The following is a 20,326-nucleotide window of genomic DNA, read 5'->3' as shown; positions in this document are numbered from 1 at the left end:
ATTGCCGTGAGAAAATTGTCAAAGTTAAAGGTATTTAGGTTGAATTGCTTACAACCTTTATATTTGGGATTGTGCATTATAGTTAGACTTCTTATTTTATCATCATTTCTTGCAGATTAACCATGAAAATCTAAAGCATCAAGTGCAAGCAAATGGGTGGCAAGCATGGCTTTGATTTCACACGTAGACAATATGTTTACATATGTACATGTTGTCCATATTTTGATTTGCTTCATATATTAGGAGTTCATCCCTAGCTAGCCTATAACTTTGACTGAAAACTTATGAATCTGAAATTTTTAATTTAAGGACTTGGGTAGATATTTGACATTTTGCATGAGAGAGAGGGAGAGATTTATTATGTTCTCCATTTTGTGTTTTTCCTTTTATTTCACTTATTGGGTCCAACCTTCATGTTGTTCATACCATAATAATCAGCAAGCAAAAAAAAAAAAAAATGAAATGGTTAGTGTGCAATTCATAAATTTCATTTTTTCTGTACAATGGGCTGGTGCAAAAAATACTAAGTTAGATGATTGAAAAAAGGAATGAAATTGTTGTGATGGACACACACCCACAATTTATAAAATAGTCACTTAAGAAAGGTAATAATATCTAAAACAACACATCTTTGAGGCGCATAGCGCCAAGAATGCAAAAATGCTTCTCGCACACTACGTGCAGAGAGACTAGTAACATGTTTAATTGACACAAGGAACCCAAAAAGAAGAAATTCTGCCCCGGAATGGGCCAAAATACCCGGATCATCACCCGAATCCGAAAACCTACCATAAAACCCTTTGGTCAAAACCCTCGTTTCGTAGCCTCTCCTTCTCCATCTCTCACTCTCTCTCATACAGTACAACAGAACATCCGAAACTCCACTCTTATCTTTGTTTGCGTTAAGCAAATGAAACTGGCATGGCGATGATACATTTTCAACGGACCTTTTCACTGTCCACCGCCCCCGCTTCCTCCTTGATTTTCTCAAACAACTTAGCTTCCTCCGCCCTGCGTCTCCGCCGCTCCATGGCCAAGGTTCCCACTTTTCCCTTTCATTTTTCATGCTCTCTATTTTTCCCATCTTTTTGCTTCAAGTTCATGCCTTTCCCAGCACCAATTTGTACCATTTCTAGCTGGCTATATTTCTGGGTTGTTTATTTGGTGTAAAATAATGGTCTGTTTTGGTTGATTGGACATTCAAGACTGGAACTTTTTCACTTAATGTAACATTTTATCGATGAATACGAACGTATGTATAGATTGTTGTTGGGTTTTATTAAATTATGTTGGTTGTGCTAACTAGTGCAACACTGGGATATTCGGAATTTGATTTTGTTTTTGTGTGTGTATGTGTGTTCAATATTTGTCCGAGTATGCTTGTTCCCTAAAAATCTTATCGTGACGTGCAACTTTTGGTCTTACAGATGCAGTGGAGGGCGTTTGAGGCTTATCCATGTGCTTGCTTACCATCTTCGCTGAATTTGACAGCAAATGTATACAGAAATTGTTCTCAGCTTAGGTTAAAGAAATCCGGAGTTTCTTCCTTGATCACGGCCAACCATTCGAAGTTTGGGCACAATTTTCATTCTTTCAGAAGAAGCGGTGATGGGTCTGAACATAATTTTACCATTCATTCTCATTTAAAACATGGTTCGCTTAATTCTTTAGGGCCTGCTGGTATTATCAGTTTTGTCTCTTTTAAGAATAGTTGCAGATTAGGTTTAACTAATCATAGCGCGGGAGCTTTTCCCAAGAGGTTTTTCTCTCAAGTTCCATCTGTTATATACAAAGGAGAGATTGTGGGTGTCCAAGATGGCAGGAATAGTGGAAATACATTTTTTTTCAGAAAGCTTAACAAACGCAAGAAACGGGAAAAGGCATTAGCAGCTCAAAGCAAAACCAAAGCTACTGATTCTAGCATCTCCAAAGATGTTGATGTAGAAGCTTTAACCGAACAGCAAGTTGGAAGTGAGAAGGGGGCTGGAAAATTGGGATCTTTGGTTTCCAATTCTCCTATAAGTAATGATACCAAGGTCTCTAAAGTCAAAGGGAAAAAGAGGTCAAAAAGCAAGAAAACTAAAGAACAAATTTCTGCCGCAAATCCTCCAGGAGAAGCGGCTACAACACACAGTTCTAAGGTTACTTCTCAACCGAAGAAATCTGGTAGTACCAAAAGAAGCGAAAAGTCGGCGGATGTTTCAGAGGTTAGCAAATAGTAACTATAGTTTTTTTAGTAGAATTAGGATTAAAATCTTTACATTGCAATATTTTAACTAACACTGCAGTCTTTCAGTTGAACCTCGGTGCGAAAACTCCCGGAGAAGTTGCTGATGGTTCTTCAACAAAACCCCAGCCAAAGAAGAAAGGCGGGAACTCTATGGGAAAGGGAAAATTGGTAAATTCAGATACTAAGTCGCCACAGAAACTTTTACCACAAAAAATAGGCAAAGTGAAACCTCATGGAAAAATGACACTGAAGCCGCTTTACCCCGCAACTGGGAAAACTGTCGTGGTGGTGGAGTCTGCTACAAAAGCGAAGGTCATTCAGGGTTATCTTGGTGATATGTTTGAAGTTCTTCCTAGCTATGGTCATGTAAGGGACTTGGCTGCTAGGTCAGGATCTGTACGGCCTGATGATGAGTTCAGTATGGTGTGGGAAGTTCCATCTGCTGCCTGGACTCATCTGAAAACTATAAAGGTTGCACTAACAGGGTATGATTTCTTATCATTTTCATTCAGATTCAATTAGCTGCAAGCTACTAACAATACTAGCTAGGATATGCTGGTGTATAGTAATGATATTGAACTTGCCATCATAAGTATTTCTCTCTTAAGTTCATTTTGGAGCTTTGTTTCTGAATTTCTTATTTCTCACACCTTGTTCATCAGAGCAGAAACTCTTATTCTTGCATCAGATCCTGATCGTGAAGGAGAGGCTATTGCTTGGCATATTATTGAGATGCTGCAACAACAGGATGCTTTACGTGAAGATATTACTGTAGCCAGGGTTGTTTTTCATGAAATCACTGAGGCCTCTATCAAAAGCGCGCTGCAAACTCCACGAGAAATTGATGAGAACTTGGTCCATGCTTACCTTGCACGGCGTGCTCTTGATTATTTGATTGGATTTAACATTTCACCACTGTTATGGAGGAAACTACCAGGTTGCCAGTCTGCGGGGCGAGTCCAATCTGCTGCATTGGCTCTTCTGTGCGATAGAGAAATGGAAATTGATGAATTTAAACCGCAGGAATATTGGACTACTGCAGTTGAATTGAAGCAAAAAGAAAAGGGTTCATCAGCGAATGCCCCATCCTTCCCAGCACACTTGACCCATTATGATTCCAAAAAGTTAAATCAATTTTCTATCAGTTCTCATACCGAGGCTAAAGTAATTGAACAGCAGATTAATTCAGAAAATTTTCAAGTTGTCAATTCTAAGAAAAGCAAAATGCGGAAGAATCCTCCCACGCCATATATAACATCCACACTTCAGCAGGATGCTGCAAACAAATTGCATTTCAATGCAGCATATACAATGAAGGTGCGGGCTTGAGAGCATTTATCTTCTGATTTCCATCTAAACTCTAAAGCTAGAATGACAATTATCCATATATTTTATTCATTATCCTTGCTTTAAAGTATAATGTTTTTAATAGCTTTGAAGTTGTTTCTTCTGCTCATAAGTATAAGTTTCTCCACTATTATATCAATTTCAATACCCAGATTTGTAACGGCTGTTATCCAGTTCATATGCAATGTTGTATCACTATAAGGATACACAGCCATAGCGGTATCACCTTAGACATTACATGTCAAACATTCCATATCAGTTCTGCGCATATGGAATGTTGTATCACTTCAAACATTGTTGTTTATGTTCTGTACTGTTATCGTATAGTTATATTATCTTCATATAAAGCAGAAAGATGTCTGTACAAAACAAAACCAGCCTAATGGTAACTGCTCTGATTCTATTTTTCTAATCGGAAGTGTAAGAGCAGATGTTGTCCTGAAATGAAGTAACATTTTTCATTACCAGAAAGAGTTGTACAAGTTTTATTTCAACGTTCCTCTTCTGTTCTAGCCGCAAGTCTTTTCTTTGATGCAGTTAATCTTATGATTCATGCTTTGCATTGATAATATATATATATATATATATATATATATATATATATATATATATTTGCTTTAAGAATATACATATATATTTGCTTTAAGGATATGCATCATATAGATACAGAGACTTTCTGGCTAATGGAAGATACATTATATATGCAGCTTGCACAAAAACTTTACGAGGGGGTTCAGTTATCTGATGGTAAAGCAGCGGGTTTGATCACTTACACCCGAACAGATGGACTACATGTAGGTATCTTTTTGGCTGCATGAATATTTTCCCTACAGTATGTGTTCTTGATTGAGTTTCATGTTGTCTGTCAATGTTTTTGGTGGCTGGTTCCTTTTTTACATTTCTATTGCCTTCTCTTTAGGTGATCAATTTTTAATTGATTTGGGATAACCTGAACCAATGTAATCTTAAAAGGAAAATTTTGAAATAGGATTTTTACTTGATTATAACATTCTTCTTTCGTTAATTATTTTCATAACTCAATTGAACTGCTCTTGTGGAATGGTTTGTTGTGTTTAAAATTCCTCAGTTGCAAATCGGTTTCTTTTATGCTGCACAATGTAAAACGATGGAACTTTATGGCGTAGTGTCAGTGTCTAAGGCTGCTAAGTTTCAATTGTTGAGTTTGCTTAGAATTGTAATTGTACTTCGTTTCTTTGTGATGATAATTACTACAATGTATGCTGATTGTTTACATGTGTGCTCTTGATTTACACTGTCTCAATGTATAGTTCATCTCTAGTTGAGGTCGACATCTATCATTCTTTCTAATACCGAAGTCTTTTAATTTCTGCAGATTTCTGATGAAGCCTGTAAGGATGTGCGCTCCTTGGTCATTGAAAGGTGCTGTAGATAAATGTTATTTCGACTTCTATTTTATTTGGAATTTAAATTTAGATGTAATGCAGAATAATGATATGCATGTTCATGTCTTTGTGCTGTCATTTTATTTGGAATTTAATTTATGCCTATTCTATCCTACAATTCAAAACTTACAGGTTTTTTGCTTTGTAAGGTTTGAAATTTAGTTTGCAACTATTTTTGAAATCACCATTGGTCTAGAGCATTGAGAGCGAGAGATTAAAATGACCTATAGTTTCAAAACTTAGTTCATTTATATACTTGTTCCCATGATGAGTAGTGACCTACAGGTTTTCGCTATTTGTGGTTATACTTGTGCAATGAGATCTATATGTTTGTTCATTACAAACAATATTCCTTTGATGCAGGTATGGACAGAATTTTGCATCAGAAACTGCACGCAAATTTTTTAAGAAAGTGAAGAATGCTCAAGAGGCCCATGAAGCAATTAGACCCACTGATGTTCGAAGATTGCCATGTAACTAACAATTTTGCATGCTACATTAAAGTTTCTTCAAGTTTTTTTTATGCAAGTTTTTTCAGATGTACAGCTCATCTTTTCATAGGCTCTTTCTAGTGAATTGACTAAAATTTTTGTCTTGGAATCTAGCATTGCTTCATGGGATACTTGATGAAGATTCCCTGAAGTTGTACACTCTAATTTGGTGTCGGACAGTGGCATGTCAGATGGAGCCTGCTACAATTGAGCAGGTTAGAAACTTAGAATATAACACTATGAAAATTCTTCTCATTTAAGTGATGGGAACAAATAGCCTTATAACTATTACTATCCAGTGGTCAATTATCGCAATTAATACAGGCTGCAAAAATCTGTTTTATGATTATTTCCAAGTTGTTTCTTCCTTTTGGACAAGTAGTTACATTTCTAGAATATCTTTAATATATGTTGCTGTACTTTGTTATTGGCAGTACTTCCACTGTCCTCAAACTATGTTCTTTTTATTGTTATTCTTTTATTTGTTTTTATCTTATAAAGTTCAGTATGTGCGTGGTGTGCATTTGAATTGTCATCAAAGTGGGAACACAATAATTTACACCTTATGAGTAACACTGCATCTTGGAACCTTGATTGCTCTATTTCTGAGAAAAATGGATCACAGTTTTGCTTTCTTAAACTAGAATAGAGGATGAAATTCAGAGAGGAAAACACAGTTTGCTTCCTATTCTTTGATTACTCACTATGGATTTCAGGGAGACCTAATTGATACTTTGCTGAGAAGAGTACACGTGATTGAAATATAACTTATTCAAAGTTCAATGATAAAGGCAACACATTCTTTGTCAAATAGAACATGCATTAACTTGTTGACGTTTCCTCATATCCTTGTTCTTATGTTCCATTCATATATATATGTAATGCAAATTCACCATCTCTTTCCTAATTCATTTCCCCATTAATATAACCAGATACAACTTGATATTGGAAATGCTGGCGAGTCCATTGTTTTCCGCTCTTCGTGCTCAAGGGTTGAGTTTCCTGGATATCAGGCAGTCTTTGAGGTATAATTCTGTTTTCCATCTTAGTGTCGTTGCAAATGTATGCAGTTGGCTCGTGTGCCACAGTCATAAAACATTTGCATTTCTAAAAATTGTCTCACTGGTGGGAGTTCTTGAGTATCAGTAACTGAATCTGCTATTTTGTTTTGGTAAACACTGGAATCTTCTTAATGTTCTTCAGTTATGGTATGACTTTTGCTTTGTTTTTCTTTATATGGATATACACTTTAATTCCCAAGATATGTTAAAATACTGCTACTTGTACGATCTTATATGCCAATTTAACTTTTAGTGTCATGAACTCATCATATCTATTAGTCATAGGATCCAAACTGGGAACTGCACATATCCATATAATTGCAAGTTATTATTTGTTTTTAAAAGGCAGTTCTGATGTCAGGATTTGGAAAGTAAATTCCCTTTTATTCATGTAGCTTCACTTTGATGCGATTGATTTGATGCCACATCTTAAATTGGCAGTGTGTTGCATGCTTATGTGGAGTTTTGAGCATGTTTATTTCTAATGTTTAGGATGTGGAAGCTCAAGCAGTCAAATATAAAGAACAGGAAGGGAAGAGTCATGATGAACCCTTTGTACTTCTTAATTCTTTGAAGGTAAATTTGGACCTAAATTTACGTTGTGTCACTTTCCCATTGCCCCTACCCACATATGCTTGGATGCACATGCCCCGTCTAAATTTCAGGATAAGAGCCTTTGGTATTGAACGACAACATATAACTCTGATTGTGTTCAGTTTCATACGAGATTTATCATTGCTTTTTTTAATTTCTTAAGTCTTTTATTTTGTTTATGTAGCGTGGGGATCCATTATGTATTGGTAAAGTGGAACTCAAGGAGCACCATACTCAACCTCCTCCCCGCTACTCTGAGGCAGCACTGGTAAAATTTTATAATTTTACATATTACAAGAAATGCTGTTAGAATTCTTTAGTTATTTTCTTTGGGAAGGGGGACTATGAAACTATTGGCAATAGGAATTACTTCAAAATTGCTGCCTCCAGAGGTATTCTACCATTTGAATGTACTCCATAGATGGGAAGGTTTAATCATAACAAGCTCTTTAAGTTAGTGTTATAACTGGTGTACTTATTTTTTAGCTTTAGTTTTCTCATCTTTGTGGTGGTGTGTTCCATAGGTTAAGAAATTGGAGGAGCTTGGGATTGGAAGACCTTCAACATATGCTAGCACTTTGAAGGTTTTACAGGTAATTGAAGGTGTTCAAATTGTCAGGTTTTCTTTGATCATAATTTTTAATGTATTATTTTGACGGAAATTGTGCACAACTTTGAGTTATGTTATGTCTCATATTCTTAGAAACCCTTTTAATAGTTGTACCATGTATTTTGGAAAGTTAGATATCTCATAGCATTACAATAAGCATGTTCTTGAGAATTCTTTCTGAATTTTTCTAAAACGTTCTCTTGTCAACAATCTCCAGGAAGTATTTTGGCTGGTCTTTTTATTGTGATTTTTAACCACACAATATTTTGATGACTTATTGATTTGTGGTGCCAGGATAGAAACTACGTGACAGTTAAAAGCCGTGTATTACATCCAGAATTTCGTGGTCGTATGGTATGTTGGCATTCTTTTTGAGTTACTGGAAATCAGAGAAACGGCAAAGATCTTTACATGCTTTCTTATAGATCCATGCAAGTCCATTGTTATGTGGCTTTATCCTCCTATTTCTAATATTGGTCACTTCTAACTTGTGCCATTTTATCTTATTTTTTGTTGGTTTCTTGATTGTCTTTTCATTCGTTTCTTGTTAGTTCAAAGTTGAAGAGTGTAGTTAACATGGGATTTCTCAAATTGCTGAGTCCATGAGATATGTTGATATTCCTTGTTGCCGCTCAATTTATTTTATTTTTTTGGTTAATTTTAGGTGTCAGCATTTCTCTGCCACCATTTTTCCGAGGTCACAGATTACAGTTTTACTGCTGACATGGAGAATGAGGTAAATCTATATTGATTATAATCTTTTTCAGTATAAGCTTACTCATTTTGAAATATAAAAGATATAGCATATAACATTTAACTCCGCCTATGTCTTACATGGCCGGTCCCAAGCCCGGATAAAGGAGGAGGGGGAGGGCGTCAGGTAGTCGACAGCCGGCACTCCATGATCACGTCGAATCCTTATGAAAATGAATCCAGAACAAAATCGCGCTAAAGCTAGGGCGTCACCCGTAAGTGGCGCGCTGTGTGGCCTGAGCACAGTGATAAGTGAGCAAGGGTCGCTGTATCTCCATCGGCACCCGGATGCAGTGTTAAATGAGCAAGGGGGCCATAGAAACTTCTTTTCGAACGACTCCACTCAAAGTTGTTTGGGAGCATATGCTCCTATCAACTTTACCCGGGACACACAAAAGAAGTACTTTGATCCTATTAGACGGGGGAGGGTGAAGAAGCTAGGACAGAAGGGTAGAGTTCAAGAGAGCAAAATGCGTTTAGGAACGTGGAATATAGGAACCTTAACGGGAAAATCTATGGAAGTAGTGGAAGTTATGGTGAGGAGAAGGATAAATATTATGTGCCTACAAGAAACTAAGTGGGTTGGTAGTAAGGCAAAGGATCTAGAAAACTCAGGGTTTAAACTTTGGTATTCGGGCACAAATAGAACGAGAAACGGTGTTGGCATCATCGTGGACAAGACCTTGGTACAAGATGTTGTAGATGTCAAGAGGGTAGGAGATAGAATCATGGCAATCAAGATTGTAATAGGACAAGAACTTATCAATGTGATTAGTGCGTACGCACCTCAAGTAGGGTTGGATACGAGTTCGAAGGAGAAATTTTGGGAAGATCTTGGAGACTTGGTGCAAGGAATTGCTCAGACGGAGAAGTTATTTATAGGAGGAGATTTAAATGGACACGTGGGCAGGGAGACAGGCAACTATGGAGGTTTTCATGGTGGCCATGGTTTTGGGGAGAGAAACGAGGATGGAGAAGCTATCTTGGATTTTGCAATGGCATATGATCTCTTCTTAGCCAACACCTTCTTTAAGAAGAGAGAAGAACATGTGATCACCTACAAGAGTGGGTCGTAAAAAACACAAATAGATTTTCTTCTAATGAGGAAAGGGGATCGTATAACTTGTAAGGATTGCAAAGTTATACCAGGAGAGAGCGTGGCTAATCAACATCGCTTGTTGGTGATGGATGTACATATCAAAAGAGTAAGACAAAAGAACAAGACTTGGAAGTGCCCAAGGACTAGATGGTGGAATCTAAAAGAAGAAAAACAAGCCATTTTCAAAGAGAAGGTAATCACCCAATGTGTGTGGGATAGAGAGGGGGAAGCTAGCCAAATGTGGGATTCCATGGCTAGTTGTATCCGAAAAGTAGCAAAAGAGGTATTAGGAGAGTCCAAGGGCTTTGCCCCACACCAAAAGGAATCTTGGTGGTGGAATGAGGAGGTACAAACAAAGGTGAAGGCTAAGAAGGAATGTTGTAAAACCTTATACAAGGAGATGACTGATGAAAATGGTGAAAGGTATAGAAAAGCGAAGCAAGAGGCGAAGAAAGCTGTCAGAGAAGCTAAGTTAGCGGCTTACGACGATATGTATAAACGACTAGATACCAAAGAAGGAGAGTTGGATATCTATAAACTATCTAGAGCAAGGGAAAAGAAGACAAGGGACCTAAACCAAGTGAGGTGCATCAAGGATGAGGATGGAAAGGTTCTTGCTACAGAGAACGCGGTTAAAGACAGATGGAGAGGTTATTTTCATAATCTTTTCAATGAAGGACATGAAATGAGTGCTTCTTTAGGGGAGTTGAGTAACTCAGAAGAGTGTAGAAACTACTCTTTTTATCGTCGAATCCGGAAGGAAGAAGTGGTTGTAGCTTTGAAGAAGATGAAGCATAAAAAAGCAATAGGCCCAGACGATATACCAATCGAAGTGTGGAAACTTTTGGGAGAGACAGGTATAACATGGCTCACTGACCTTTTCAATAGGATTTTGAAAACGAAGAAGATGCCAAATGAGTGGCGAATGAGCACTTTGGTGCCTATCTACAAGAATAAGGGCGACGTACAAAATTGCATGAACTATAGGGGTATTAAGCTAATGAGTCATACAATGAAGCTCTGGGAGAGAGTCATTGAGCATAGATTGAGGCAAGAGACACGGGTTTCGGACAACCAATTCGGGTTCATGCCAGGGCGCTCAACCATGGAGGCAATCTATCTCTTACGAAGATTGATGGAAAGATATAGAGATGGGAAAAAGGATTTACACATGGTCTTTATAGATTTGGAAAAAGCGTATGATAGGGTCCCAAGAGACATTCTTTGGAGGATTTTAGAGAAGAAAGGAGTACGAGTAGCATATATCCAAGCTATAAAGGATATGTATGAAGGAGCAAAGACTGCCGTAAGAACTCATGAAGGACAAACTGAAAGCTTTCCCATAACTGTAGGATTACATCAAGGCTCATCCTTAAGCCCTTACCTTTTTGCGTTGGTAATGGATGAGTTAACACGACATATTCAAGATGATATTCCTTGGTGTATGCTTTTCGCAGACGATATAGTGTTGATAGATGAAACTCAGGAAGGGGTAAATGCAAAGCTTAACCTTTGGAGAGAAGTGTTGGAATCTAAAGGTCTTCGCCTAAGCCGATCAAAGACAGAATATATGGAGTGCAAGTTCAGTGCAAATGGAGGCCAAAACGAGTTAGGGGTGAGGATCGGAGATCAAGAAATACCAAAGAGCGACCGTTTTCGTTACCTAGGATCTATCTTGCAAAAGAACGGAGAATTAGATGGAGATCTCAACCATAGAATACAAGCTGGATGGATGAAGTGGAAGAGTGCATCCGGCGTGTTGTGTGACCGCCGTATGCCACTGAAGCTCAAGGGAAAATTTTATAGGACGGCAATAAGGCCGGCGATGCTGTATGGCACAGAATGTTGGGCGGTGAAACATCAACACGTACACAAAATGGGTGTAGCGGAGATGAGGATGCTTCGTTGGATGTGTGGGCACACGAGAAAGGATAAGATTAGGAATGAGGATATCCGGGGTAAAGTAGGAGTAGTCGAAATTGAAGGAAAGATGAGAGAAAATCGGTTACGGTGGTTTGGACATGTGCAAAGAAGGCCTACTGACGTTCCGATTAGAAGATGCGACTATGGGACAGAGGTTCAGGGCCGAAGGGGTAGAGGAAGACCTAGGAAAACTTTGGAAGAGACTCTAAGAAAAGACTTAGAGTACTTGGATCTAACGAAGGACATGACACAGGATCGAGCACAATGGCGTTCTAAGATTCATATAGCCGATCCCACTCAGTGACTTGGATTTTCCAAGTCTCCAACCGAGAAGTTTTCCTCACTCGGGAAATTAAGGGAACACTACCCCAACCTACATGCTCCACTCAGAAAGCTTCAACATACAAGCTTTAACAAAAGAAAATTCAAAGAACTTAGCGAAGAAGGCTTTGGTGTATTTAACACAATACGTTGAAATGAAGGAAAGCTTATTTATTGATATCCCCGATAAGCTACAAATATGTACATATACATGAGTCAAAATAAGCATACAAGAGGGAGCCTTCACAAAGGTTGCTTAGGAGAAGTCTCAGCAGTCGGTAGAGCCCCAGAAAGAGAAGGCACCGGAGGGGGATCATTTGGAGCCTCAGTACTGGACAGAACCCTAGAAGGAGGAGGCATCAGAGGTTGATCATTTGGAGCTTCATTACGCGGTACAGCCCCAGAAGACGAAGGCAATAAATGCCTTTGGAACAAACCCACAAATCTCTGATGATCAAGTAAAACCTGACCATCAGTTTCCTTCATCTGGTCAAGCTTCCTCTTCATGTTTGTAGCATAGTCATGTGCGAGCCGGTGCAACTGTTTATTCTCATGCTTGAGCCCTCTAATCTCCTGTTTGAGACTCATCACTTCAGCCGCCAATGATTCAACTTGGCGGGTTCGAGCAAATAGGCGTTGGGCCATATTAGACACAGAACCTGCACACTGAACACTGAGAGCCAGCGAATCTTTAACAGCTAACTCATCAGACCGTTTGGAAAGTAGTCTGTTATCTTTGGGAGTGAGAAGGTTCCTGGCCACCACCGCAGCGGTCATATCATTCTTCATCACGGAATCCCCAACGGTAAGAGGACCAGTAGGGGAGACGAAGGATGGGCGCCATATGTTGTCTGGAGAAGGCGGGGCTGCCTCTTCAACAAGGTTCAAGTCAAAACGACGGTCGGAGGGGCCAGACATTTTCAAAGGTGTTGAAGAGAGAAGAGGTCGGACAAATCAAGATCTTAGAAGTGCAAGAATGAAGCTTCTACTGGTGGAGATTCAAGTGTGCTTTGGAACTTAATGCCAGCCCCTATAAAAATCTGCACTCGACGAAGCTTCAGAAATCGAAGAGGCGCCTGCTCAGAAATCGAAGAGGCGTTTGCTTTCTCAAAAGCTGGGCTGCTTAGAGATCACGAGGGTTGATCTCAGAAATCGAAGAGGCGTTTGCTTTCTCAAAAGTTGGGCTGCTCAAAGACCACGAAGGCCGATCTCAAAAATCGAAGAGGCGCTCGCTTTCTCAAAAGCTGGGCTCCCTAGAGACCACGAGGGCCGATCTCAGAAATCGAAGAGGCACCTACTTTTCCAGCCTTTTCCAGCCTTGTCAGCACCTGTCACACGCACACTCAGTTTTACGGAAATTATGGGCATTCTGTCAAAGACTTTTGGGGAAGTAGAAAACACATGAATCTTACTGTTCAATCACCCACTTCCCACACGCAACAATAGCTCATGGGTACCACAAATAACTTTGCCAAAGTTGAGCACGTGAAGCTTGCAGCTCCCACTACATCGCTCTGACCAAGAAGGGTAAAAGAATAGCAAAGAAACAGCACTAACAAAGTTTAGACCCATAAATTTTGAAGGTCTAGCTACCATATTATTACCCACAAGGGTAAAGGAACAGTACCACTGCTGGATAATTGGAAAGTCCCTGTGTGTCAACCTCTGTGCTTCGTGGCAAGGTAGACTAGCAAACATGCCCAACCTTTACTCACATTCGAGAAAACACTCCCAATAAGATTGCTTGCTCCAAAATCGAAGAGGCACCGTCCTCCGAATCTCGAGAGCCAGACTCCCAACATGACTACTTTCTTAAAAATCGAAGAGAGGGTAAAGGAACAGTACCATTGCTGGATAATTGGAAAGTCCCTGTGTGTCAACCTCTGTGCTTCGTGGCAAGGTAGACTAGCAAACATGCCCAACCTTTACTCACATTCGAGAAAACACTCCCAACAAGATTGCTTGCTCCAAAATCGAAGAGGCACCGCCCTCCGAATCTCGAGAGCCAGACTCCCAACATGATTACTTTCTCAAAAATCGAAGAGACACTGCTCCCCGAATCTCGAGAGCCAGACCCCCAGCATGATTGCTTTCTCAAAAATCGATGAGGCATCGTTCTCCGAATCAATCGAAGAGGCGCTCGCTTTCTCAAGAGCTGGGCTGCTCAGAGACCACGAGGGCCGATCTCAGAAATCGAAGAGGCACCTACTTTTCTAGCCTTGTCAGCACCTGTCACACGCACACTCAGCTTTGCAGAAATTATGGGCATTCTGTCGAAGACTTCTGGTGAAGTAGAAAGCACGTGAATCTTACTGTTCAATCACCCACTTCCCACACGCAACAATAGCTCATGGGTACCACAAATAACTTTGCCAAAGTTCTCTGCCAAAGTTGAGCACGTGAAGCTTGCAGCTCCCACTACATCGCTCTGACCAAGAAAGGTAAAAGAATAGCAAAGAAACAGCACTAACAAAAGTTTAGACACATAAATTTTGAAGGTCTAGCTACCACATTATTACCCACAACTGTAAAGGAACAGTACCACTGCTGGATAATTGGAAAGTCCCTGTGTGTCAACCTCTGTGCTTCGTGGCAAGGTAGACTAGCAAACATGCCCAACCTTTACTCACATTCGAGAAAACACTCCCAATAAGATTGCTTGCTCCAAAATCGAAGAGGCACCGTCCTCCGAATCTCGAGAGCCAGACTCCCAACATGACTACTTTCTCAAAATCGAAGAGAGGGTAAAGGAACAGTACCATTGCTGGATAATTGGAAAGTCCCTGTGTGTTAACCTTTGTGCTTCGTGGCAAGGTAGACTAGCAAACATGCCCAACCTTTACTCACATTCGAGACAACACTCCCAACAAGATTGCTTGCTCCAAAATCGAAGAGGCACCGCCCTCCGAATCTCGAGAGCCAGACTCCCAACATGATTACTTCCTCAAAAATCGAAAAGACACTGCTCTCCGAATCTCGAGAGTCATACTCCCAGCATGATTGCTTTCTCAAAAATCGAAGATGCATCGTTCTCCGAATCTCGAGAGCCAGATACCACAGACCACTTTTTCAAAGTGCTCTGACAGAGTTAAAACATGTGAAACTGGCAGCTCCCACTACCGTGCTATGACCAAGCAGGGTAAAGGAATAGCATTACTACTTGTTGTTAGGGAGACTCCTATATATGTCGACCTCCATCCCCAACGGACAGGCAGACCTGCAAAAATGCTCAACCCTTCATCATATCTGAGAGGGCACTCCCAACGAAGCCTTTCGAAATATTCAGCTTTCTTTCCCCCCGATAATACCTCTGCAAACAAGCTATACTAGAGCAAGAATATCTCATATCATCAGGGTTAAAAGCAAGAGTATCCCATATCATGCTTTTTCCCTGTCTTTTCTTTTGGCCTTGTTTTTACCTGCAAGACAAGGAGAAAGAGAGCAATCAGTCAGCACTTGGAATCAAGCTTCCAGCCAGGAACTGACTGCCTGGAACCCCTTACCTGATTACTTACCTGGCATTGCTCTCGAGTACTCATCTTCAACATCTTATGTTTCCAGGGAAGATTCCGCATCTGCTTGAGGAACAGATAGGGCAAGTGCGAAGGATACAAGGAAGCATGTGGAGACAAGCGTAACAGCACACGTGCCGATACATTCATTACTCTGTCAAACGCAAAAGTATCCCATATCAGCAGGGTGGAACGTACTCTAGATTTGATGGACTTGTTTTGACCCTCAAATTCTTCAGTCGGCCTTATACTCTGGAGGAAACCAGAAAACCCTCCAGCTCAGTTCAAGAATAAGCCTGTGGAAAGTTACTTCTTCAAAAGCAAAAGTATCTCATATCATCTCTTTTCATTTTTCTTCTCTTTATCCTTCATGCTGCTGCAAGATGGGGAGAAGGTGAACAATCAGTCGGAGCTCTGATTGCTTACCTTGTCTGTCACCTCTTTCAGCAGACCCCCTAGCTCGGCGACTTGGGGGACTCCTACTACATGGTTTGTATCGCGCTTGACCATGCCTGAAACTACAAGTAAGCTTCAAGTGAAATTGATACATTACCTTGTGCATCTCCACCAGTTAAAGATACCACCCCTGGATGGAGGAAGAGTACTTCCAGAGAAGATGCCACATCTACCTATGAGACAGATAAGGCAAGTCAAGACGACACCACACTCCGATACTTAGAAGTTTCGTGATTACGAGATCATTCTCCCACAATATTTCCTAATGTCATTTGTATTAAATCATTCACTTGTACTCACTAAATGAGAGCTTGAACCTATGTACTTGTGTAAACCCTTCACAATTAATGAGAACTCTTCTATTCCGTGGACGTAGCCAATCTGGGTGAACCACGTACATCTTGTGTTTGCTTTCCTATCTCTATCCATTTATATACTTATCCACACTAATGACCGGAGCAATCTAGCGAAGATCACAAAAAGCGATCGTTTTCGCTACCTAGGATCTATCTTGCAAGAGAACGGAGAATTAGATGGAGATCTCAACCATAGAATACGAGCTGGATGGAAAGAGTGCATCCGGCGTGTTGTGTGACCGTCGTAGGCCACTGAAGCTCAAGGGAAAATTTTATAGGACGGCAATAAGGCTAGCGATGTTGTATGGCACAGAATGTTGGGTGGTGAAGCATCAACACGTACACAAAATGGGTGTAGCGGAGATGAGGATGCTTCATGGGATGTGTGGGCACACGAGAAAGGATAAGATTGGGAATGAGGATATCCGAGGTAAAGTAGGAGTAGCCGAAATTGTAGGAAATATGAGAGAAAATCGGCTCCGGTGATTTTGAACATGGGCAAAGAAGGCCGACTGACGCTCCGGTTCGAAGATGTGACTACGGGACAGAGGTTCAGGGCCGAAGGGGTAGAGGAAGACCTAGGACAACTTTGGAAGAGACTCTAAGAAAAGACTTAGAGTACTTGGATCTAACGGAGGACATGACACAAAACCGAGCGCAACGGCGTTCTAGGATTCATATAGCCGACCCCACTTAGTGGGAAAAGGCTTTGTTGTTGTTGTTGTTGTATAGCATATAACATTTCTTTGTGAAGCAATTTTGTTCATCTGTCATTGTTAATTATTCGATATACTTGATATTACGGGTGTGACTGACTTCTTTTCTTCGTTTCTCGCTTCTGCATCAGCTTGATAATGTGTCTGCTGGCTTAACTGAATGGAAAGGCCTCCTAAAAGATTATTGGACCCGATTCAGCACTTATTGTGAGCGTACCAGCACTGTTCATATTCATCAGGTAAGGTTTGATGTATAGAACAATTAACAGGAATTTAGAAATTAGAGAGGGATTTAGAAAGAGAGAGAGAATTAGAGTTCAAGAGAAGAGAAATAGATAGACAGAACAATGAGATTTCAAGAAGACGACCAATGATTAGAACATAAATCATACCGACGGAAGGGAAGACAGAGAGACAAAGATACTCGGGGAGAAAATCTGTTTAATTAGTGGTTCATGTCTTGTCTAGTCCACCTCAACTGAATTACAAAGCATGCATTTATAATGCCACAATCTCACTAGAAACAGGAAAGCAATCCTAAACCTACTTGAAGCAGGAAAGTAATAAGAACAGGAAGATAACAAGAAAAATAGGAAATTAAATTAAAATATTCTTAATTCATTATGCTGCATCATTTGGTCTCCGTCAAAATCAAGCCTCCGTTTGTAAAATACCTATACTTAGAACTTTCATATTTATAATAAGCCATTCAATATCACAGGTAGAGAAGATGATGGAAAAAAAATTTGGAGACTTCTTGTTTGCTACTCTTCCTGACCAAAGCAGGACATGCCCATGGTATGCATATGCTGTCATTAACACGAATTGATGTATGTCTTATATAATTTATGTTCACGCAGAAAGTATTTTCTTGAGAACTTTTTCTAATACTTATTACAATCTTAACTTGTACATGTTTTAGTTGTATGGAAGGCAGTTTGATTTTCAAAGTGAGTCGGTTCGGTGCAGGCTATTTTATAGGTTGTGATCAACACCCGAAGTGCAAGTGAGTATGAAAACCTATGGTATAACTTACTCTCATGCATGTGCGGCAATATTGTGGTTGATTATTCTGTACTGGTAGCAGTATAATTAGGGTTCAATACGAAGAACTTAACAAGTGACAGGAAAGGAAAAGGAAAATTCAGAGTAACAAACAATTACCAGTTTCATTGCCCGTGGCCGTGTGCCTACATATATGAGCAAAGCTGGCAAGTAAATTGACTGTATTTCCAGGTCATTTAAACTGAAAAGAAAGATTGAGTTATCAGACCCGGCTCCTTTCTATAACATAACAAACTGAAAATGCTGAGCTTTCTTCTAATTTCAAGTTGTATTTTGTTGGCCTAAATTTGTTTTAGTTGCAGCTAAAGATAATTCACTATCCATAATTGATCAATGTTTCCTTTTGTTGCTGCAAATAGATACATTGCTAAGACATTATACGGTGAAGAAGAAGAAGAAGAAGATGGTCCAAAAAAGAACAGCAGCATGGAGGAACCAAAACTGCTAGGTCTAAGTCCAGGCTCCAATGAAAAGGTTTGCTTTGAATTCTGATAGTTTGTTGATTTATGGTGGAGTAGTAGCTTTTCTTGAATTTATCATTTACACTAAAAAAAAAACTATGTACTCTTTCAGGTTCTTCTGAAGAAAGGTCCTTACGGATGCTATGTACAACTTGGTGAAGACAGGAAGACTAATGCACCTAAACGAGCCAACGTATCCCATGTATGTTGAAGTTGTATTGTAACTCCACATTGGAACATTGTATTCTTGTTCTGTTCATTTACACATCTTCTTGCCACTTCTTGTGTTCATTCAAAAAATGTTGTCCAAAATCATATCCATAATACTTAACTATGTACTGTCCTTCATAGTAGATGTTTTTACCGATGCCTTTTACTTTCCTTTTGCTCCTTTTTTTCCCTCTTCCGTCTTTGTATGCATGCACATGTATCGAAGATTTACCATGCTTTTATTTGAAATCTGAATCCATATTTTCACATGAAATTTTCAGATAAAGGATGTGAATTCGATTACCCTTGAATATGCGCTGGAGTTGCTGCGATATCCTGTGACTTTGGTTTGTTCTTCATTCTGATTGCTGAATTCCGTTTCCTGCTCTTCATCATCCTTGAACTTATTCTTTCTTCCTTTCCCTGATTTATCTTAATTTCAGGGAGACCATCCAGCGGATGGACAACCAGTCATTTTAAAGGTGGCAAAGGTTGGGTTTGCAGTTAGACATCGGCGCACAATTGCTTCTGTTCCTAAGGTATTTTTTTATACATTCAGAATTTTGCGTCTGGAGTTTTGATCAACATTGCACAAAGTTTTACCAAGTTTAATGATCTGGGTTATCTTAATTACACATGCAGGATATGAAACCCACTGGAATCACCCTCGAGGGCGCATTGAAGCTTTTGTCTGGTAAGGATGTAAGAAAATGTGGTCGACCTACGAGAAAACAAATTGAAGAAGCCCAAGCAGCCCTATGATGATCACTACCTTTCGCAAATCAATTCATATGAACATTTCACCAATTGTCCCTCTCAAAGTGGTTCAACTGAACATGGGATGCAGAACTTCGTTCGGCAGGAAGGGAGGCGTGTATGCACTTACTGCACGAGCTCCGAATTTAGAAGTGCTGAACAAACTGAAGAAACAACTTAGTTTGTGCACGTACCTGCATTGATTTACTTATGATTGAGGACTGAATGAAGCCATTTTGTACTATCGAATTCGTGCATTTGCTTATTGTATACCGTAGATATCAGCGTATTTCATTACCGTATAGGATTACGGTATTGAGTTTAGCTAGTAATTGGTCATTGATTTGATCTGAGTCGCCGGCGGGAATTTTGCATGTTTGTAGAGTATATAGAAGTTGGAATGTTTTTATACTGTGTTACGAATTGTGGCATTTGAATTTTGTTCAATTAAATAATTTACTGAATTGTTTCATAAATGTAATTCCATTTTTGGTTTTCTGAAGGTGTAAAAATCAGATGGGTTTGGCGTGCTTTATTTGGTGTATCTTACGCTCCCACGATTTTTTACTGTTAGATTCTTGGTTTAGGATTCGACGACTAAAATTTGTTTTCTTACACTCTTATAAATCTCCAATTCTCATCAAGTTTCCTTTAGTTCTTCCATCCGTATTTGTAAAGTGGACGTGAGCTACGCAGTTTGAGCCTCGCACAAGTTTTTCTTATGATGCATTTAAACGTGCTTGAGGGAGAATTGAGTTCGCAAACTACAATGCTACGAACCCCAACCCGATTTTGAGAACAAAATGATAAAGGAAGTTAATTTTGCACTTATTTTTATCCTAACAAACACGATTAATGACTCGTTTAGATGTGTTGTTAAAATGGCTGAAAACATTTTTAATGGAAATAGCCTCCAAAAACACTTGAAGTGCATGCAAGAA

At 39.6% G+C, this 20,326-nt stretch overlaps 1 protein-coding gene across 2 annotated transcripts; it reads left to right on the top strand.

The window, feature by feature from the left end:
• The first annotated feature begins 821 nt into the window (after positions 1-821).
• LOC103441330 (uncharacterized) lies at positions 822-19,861 on the top strand. 2 transcript variants are annotated; one of them, XM_029106988.2, is made up of 22 exons: positions 822-1,038; positions 1,428-2,207; positions 2,297-2,715; positions 2,893-3,547; positions 4,285-4,371; positions 4,932-4,978; positions 5,365-5,474; positions 5,607-5,707; positions 6,425-6,517; positions 7,046-7,129; positions 7,332-7,415; positions 7,672-7,740; positions 8,052-8,111; positions 8,422-8,493; positions 17,025-17,132; positions 17,615-17,691; positions 17,816-17,899; positions 18,318-18,432; positions 18,532-18,621; positions 18,911-18,976; positions 19,073-19,168; positions 19,272-19,861. In XM_029106988.2, the coding sequence occupies exons 1-22, from the start codon at positions 922-924 to the stop codon at positions 19,389-19,391; spliced, it is 3,534 nt and encodes a 1,177-aa protein (XP_028962821.2). In that variant the 5' UTR covers positions 822-921; the 3' UTR covers positions 19,392-19,861. The 2 variants fall into 2 exon arrangements, with proteins under 2 accessions (XP_028962821.2, XP_028962822.2); XM_029106989.2 differs by having other exon boundaries at positions 838-1,038; positions 2,289-2,715.
• The last annotated feature ends 465 nt before the right edge of the window (positions 19,862-20,326 follow it).

Source organism: Malus domestica, chromosome 08 (assembly GCF_042453785.1).
Source record: "Malus domestica chromosome 08, GDT2T_hap1".
NCBI classification, from domain to species: Eukaryota; Viridiplantae; Streptophyta; class Magnoliopsida; order Rosales; family Rosaceae; genus Malus; species Malus domestica.
The sequence above is the reverse complement of the archived record's forward strand: the minus strand, read 5'-3'. Positions and strand labels throughout refer to the sequence as shown.

Coding starts and splice junctions, on each gene's coding strand:
- LOC103441330 (XM_029106988.2), top strand. CDS start 922: ATGGCGATGATACATTTTCAACGGACCTTTTCACTGTCCACCGCCCCC. Junction 17,900..18,317: donor GATCAACACCCGAAGTGCAA/GTGAGTATGAAA, acceptor TGCTGCAAATAG/ATACATTGCTAAGACATTAT. Junction 18,977..19,072: donor TGCGATATCCTGTGACTTTG/GTTTGTTCTTCA, acceptor TCTTAATTTCAG/GGAGACCATCCAGCGGATGG.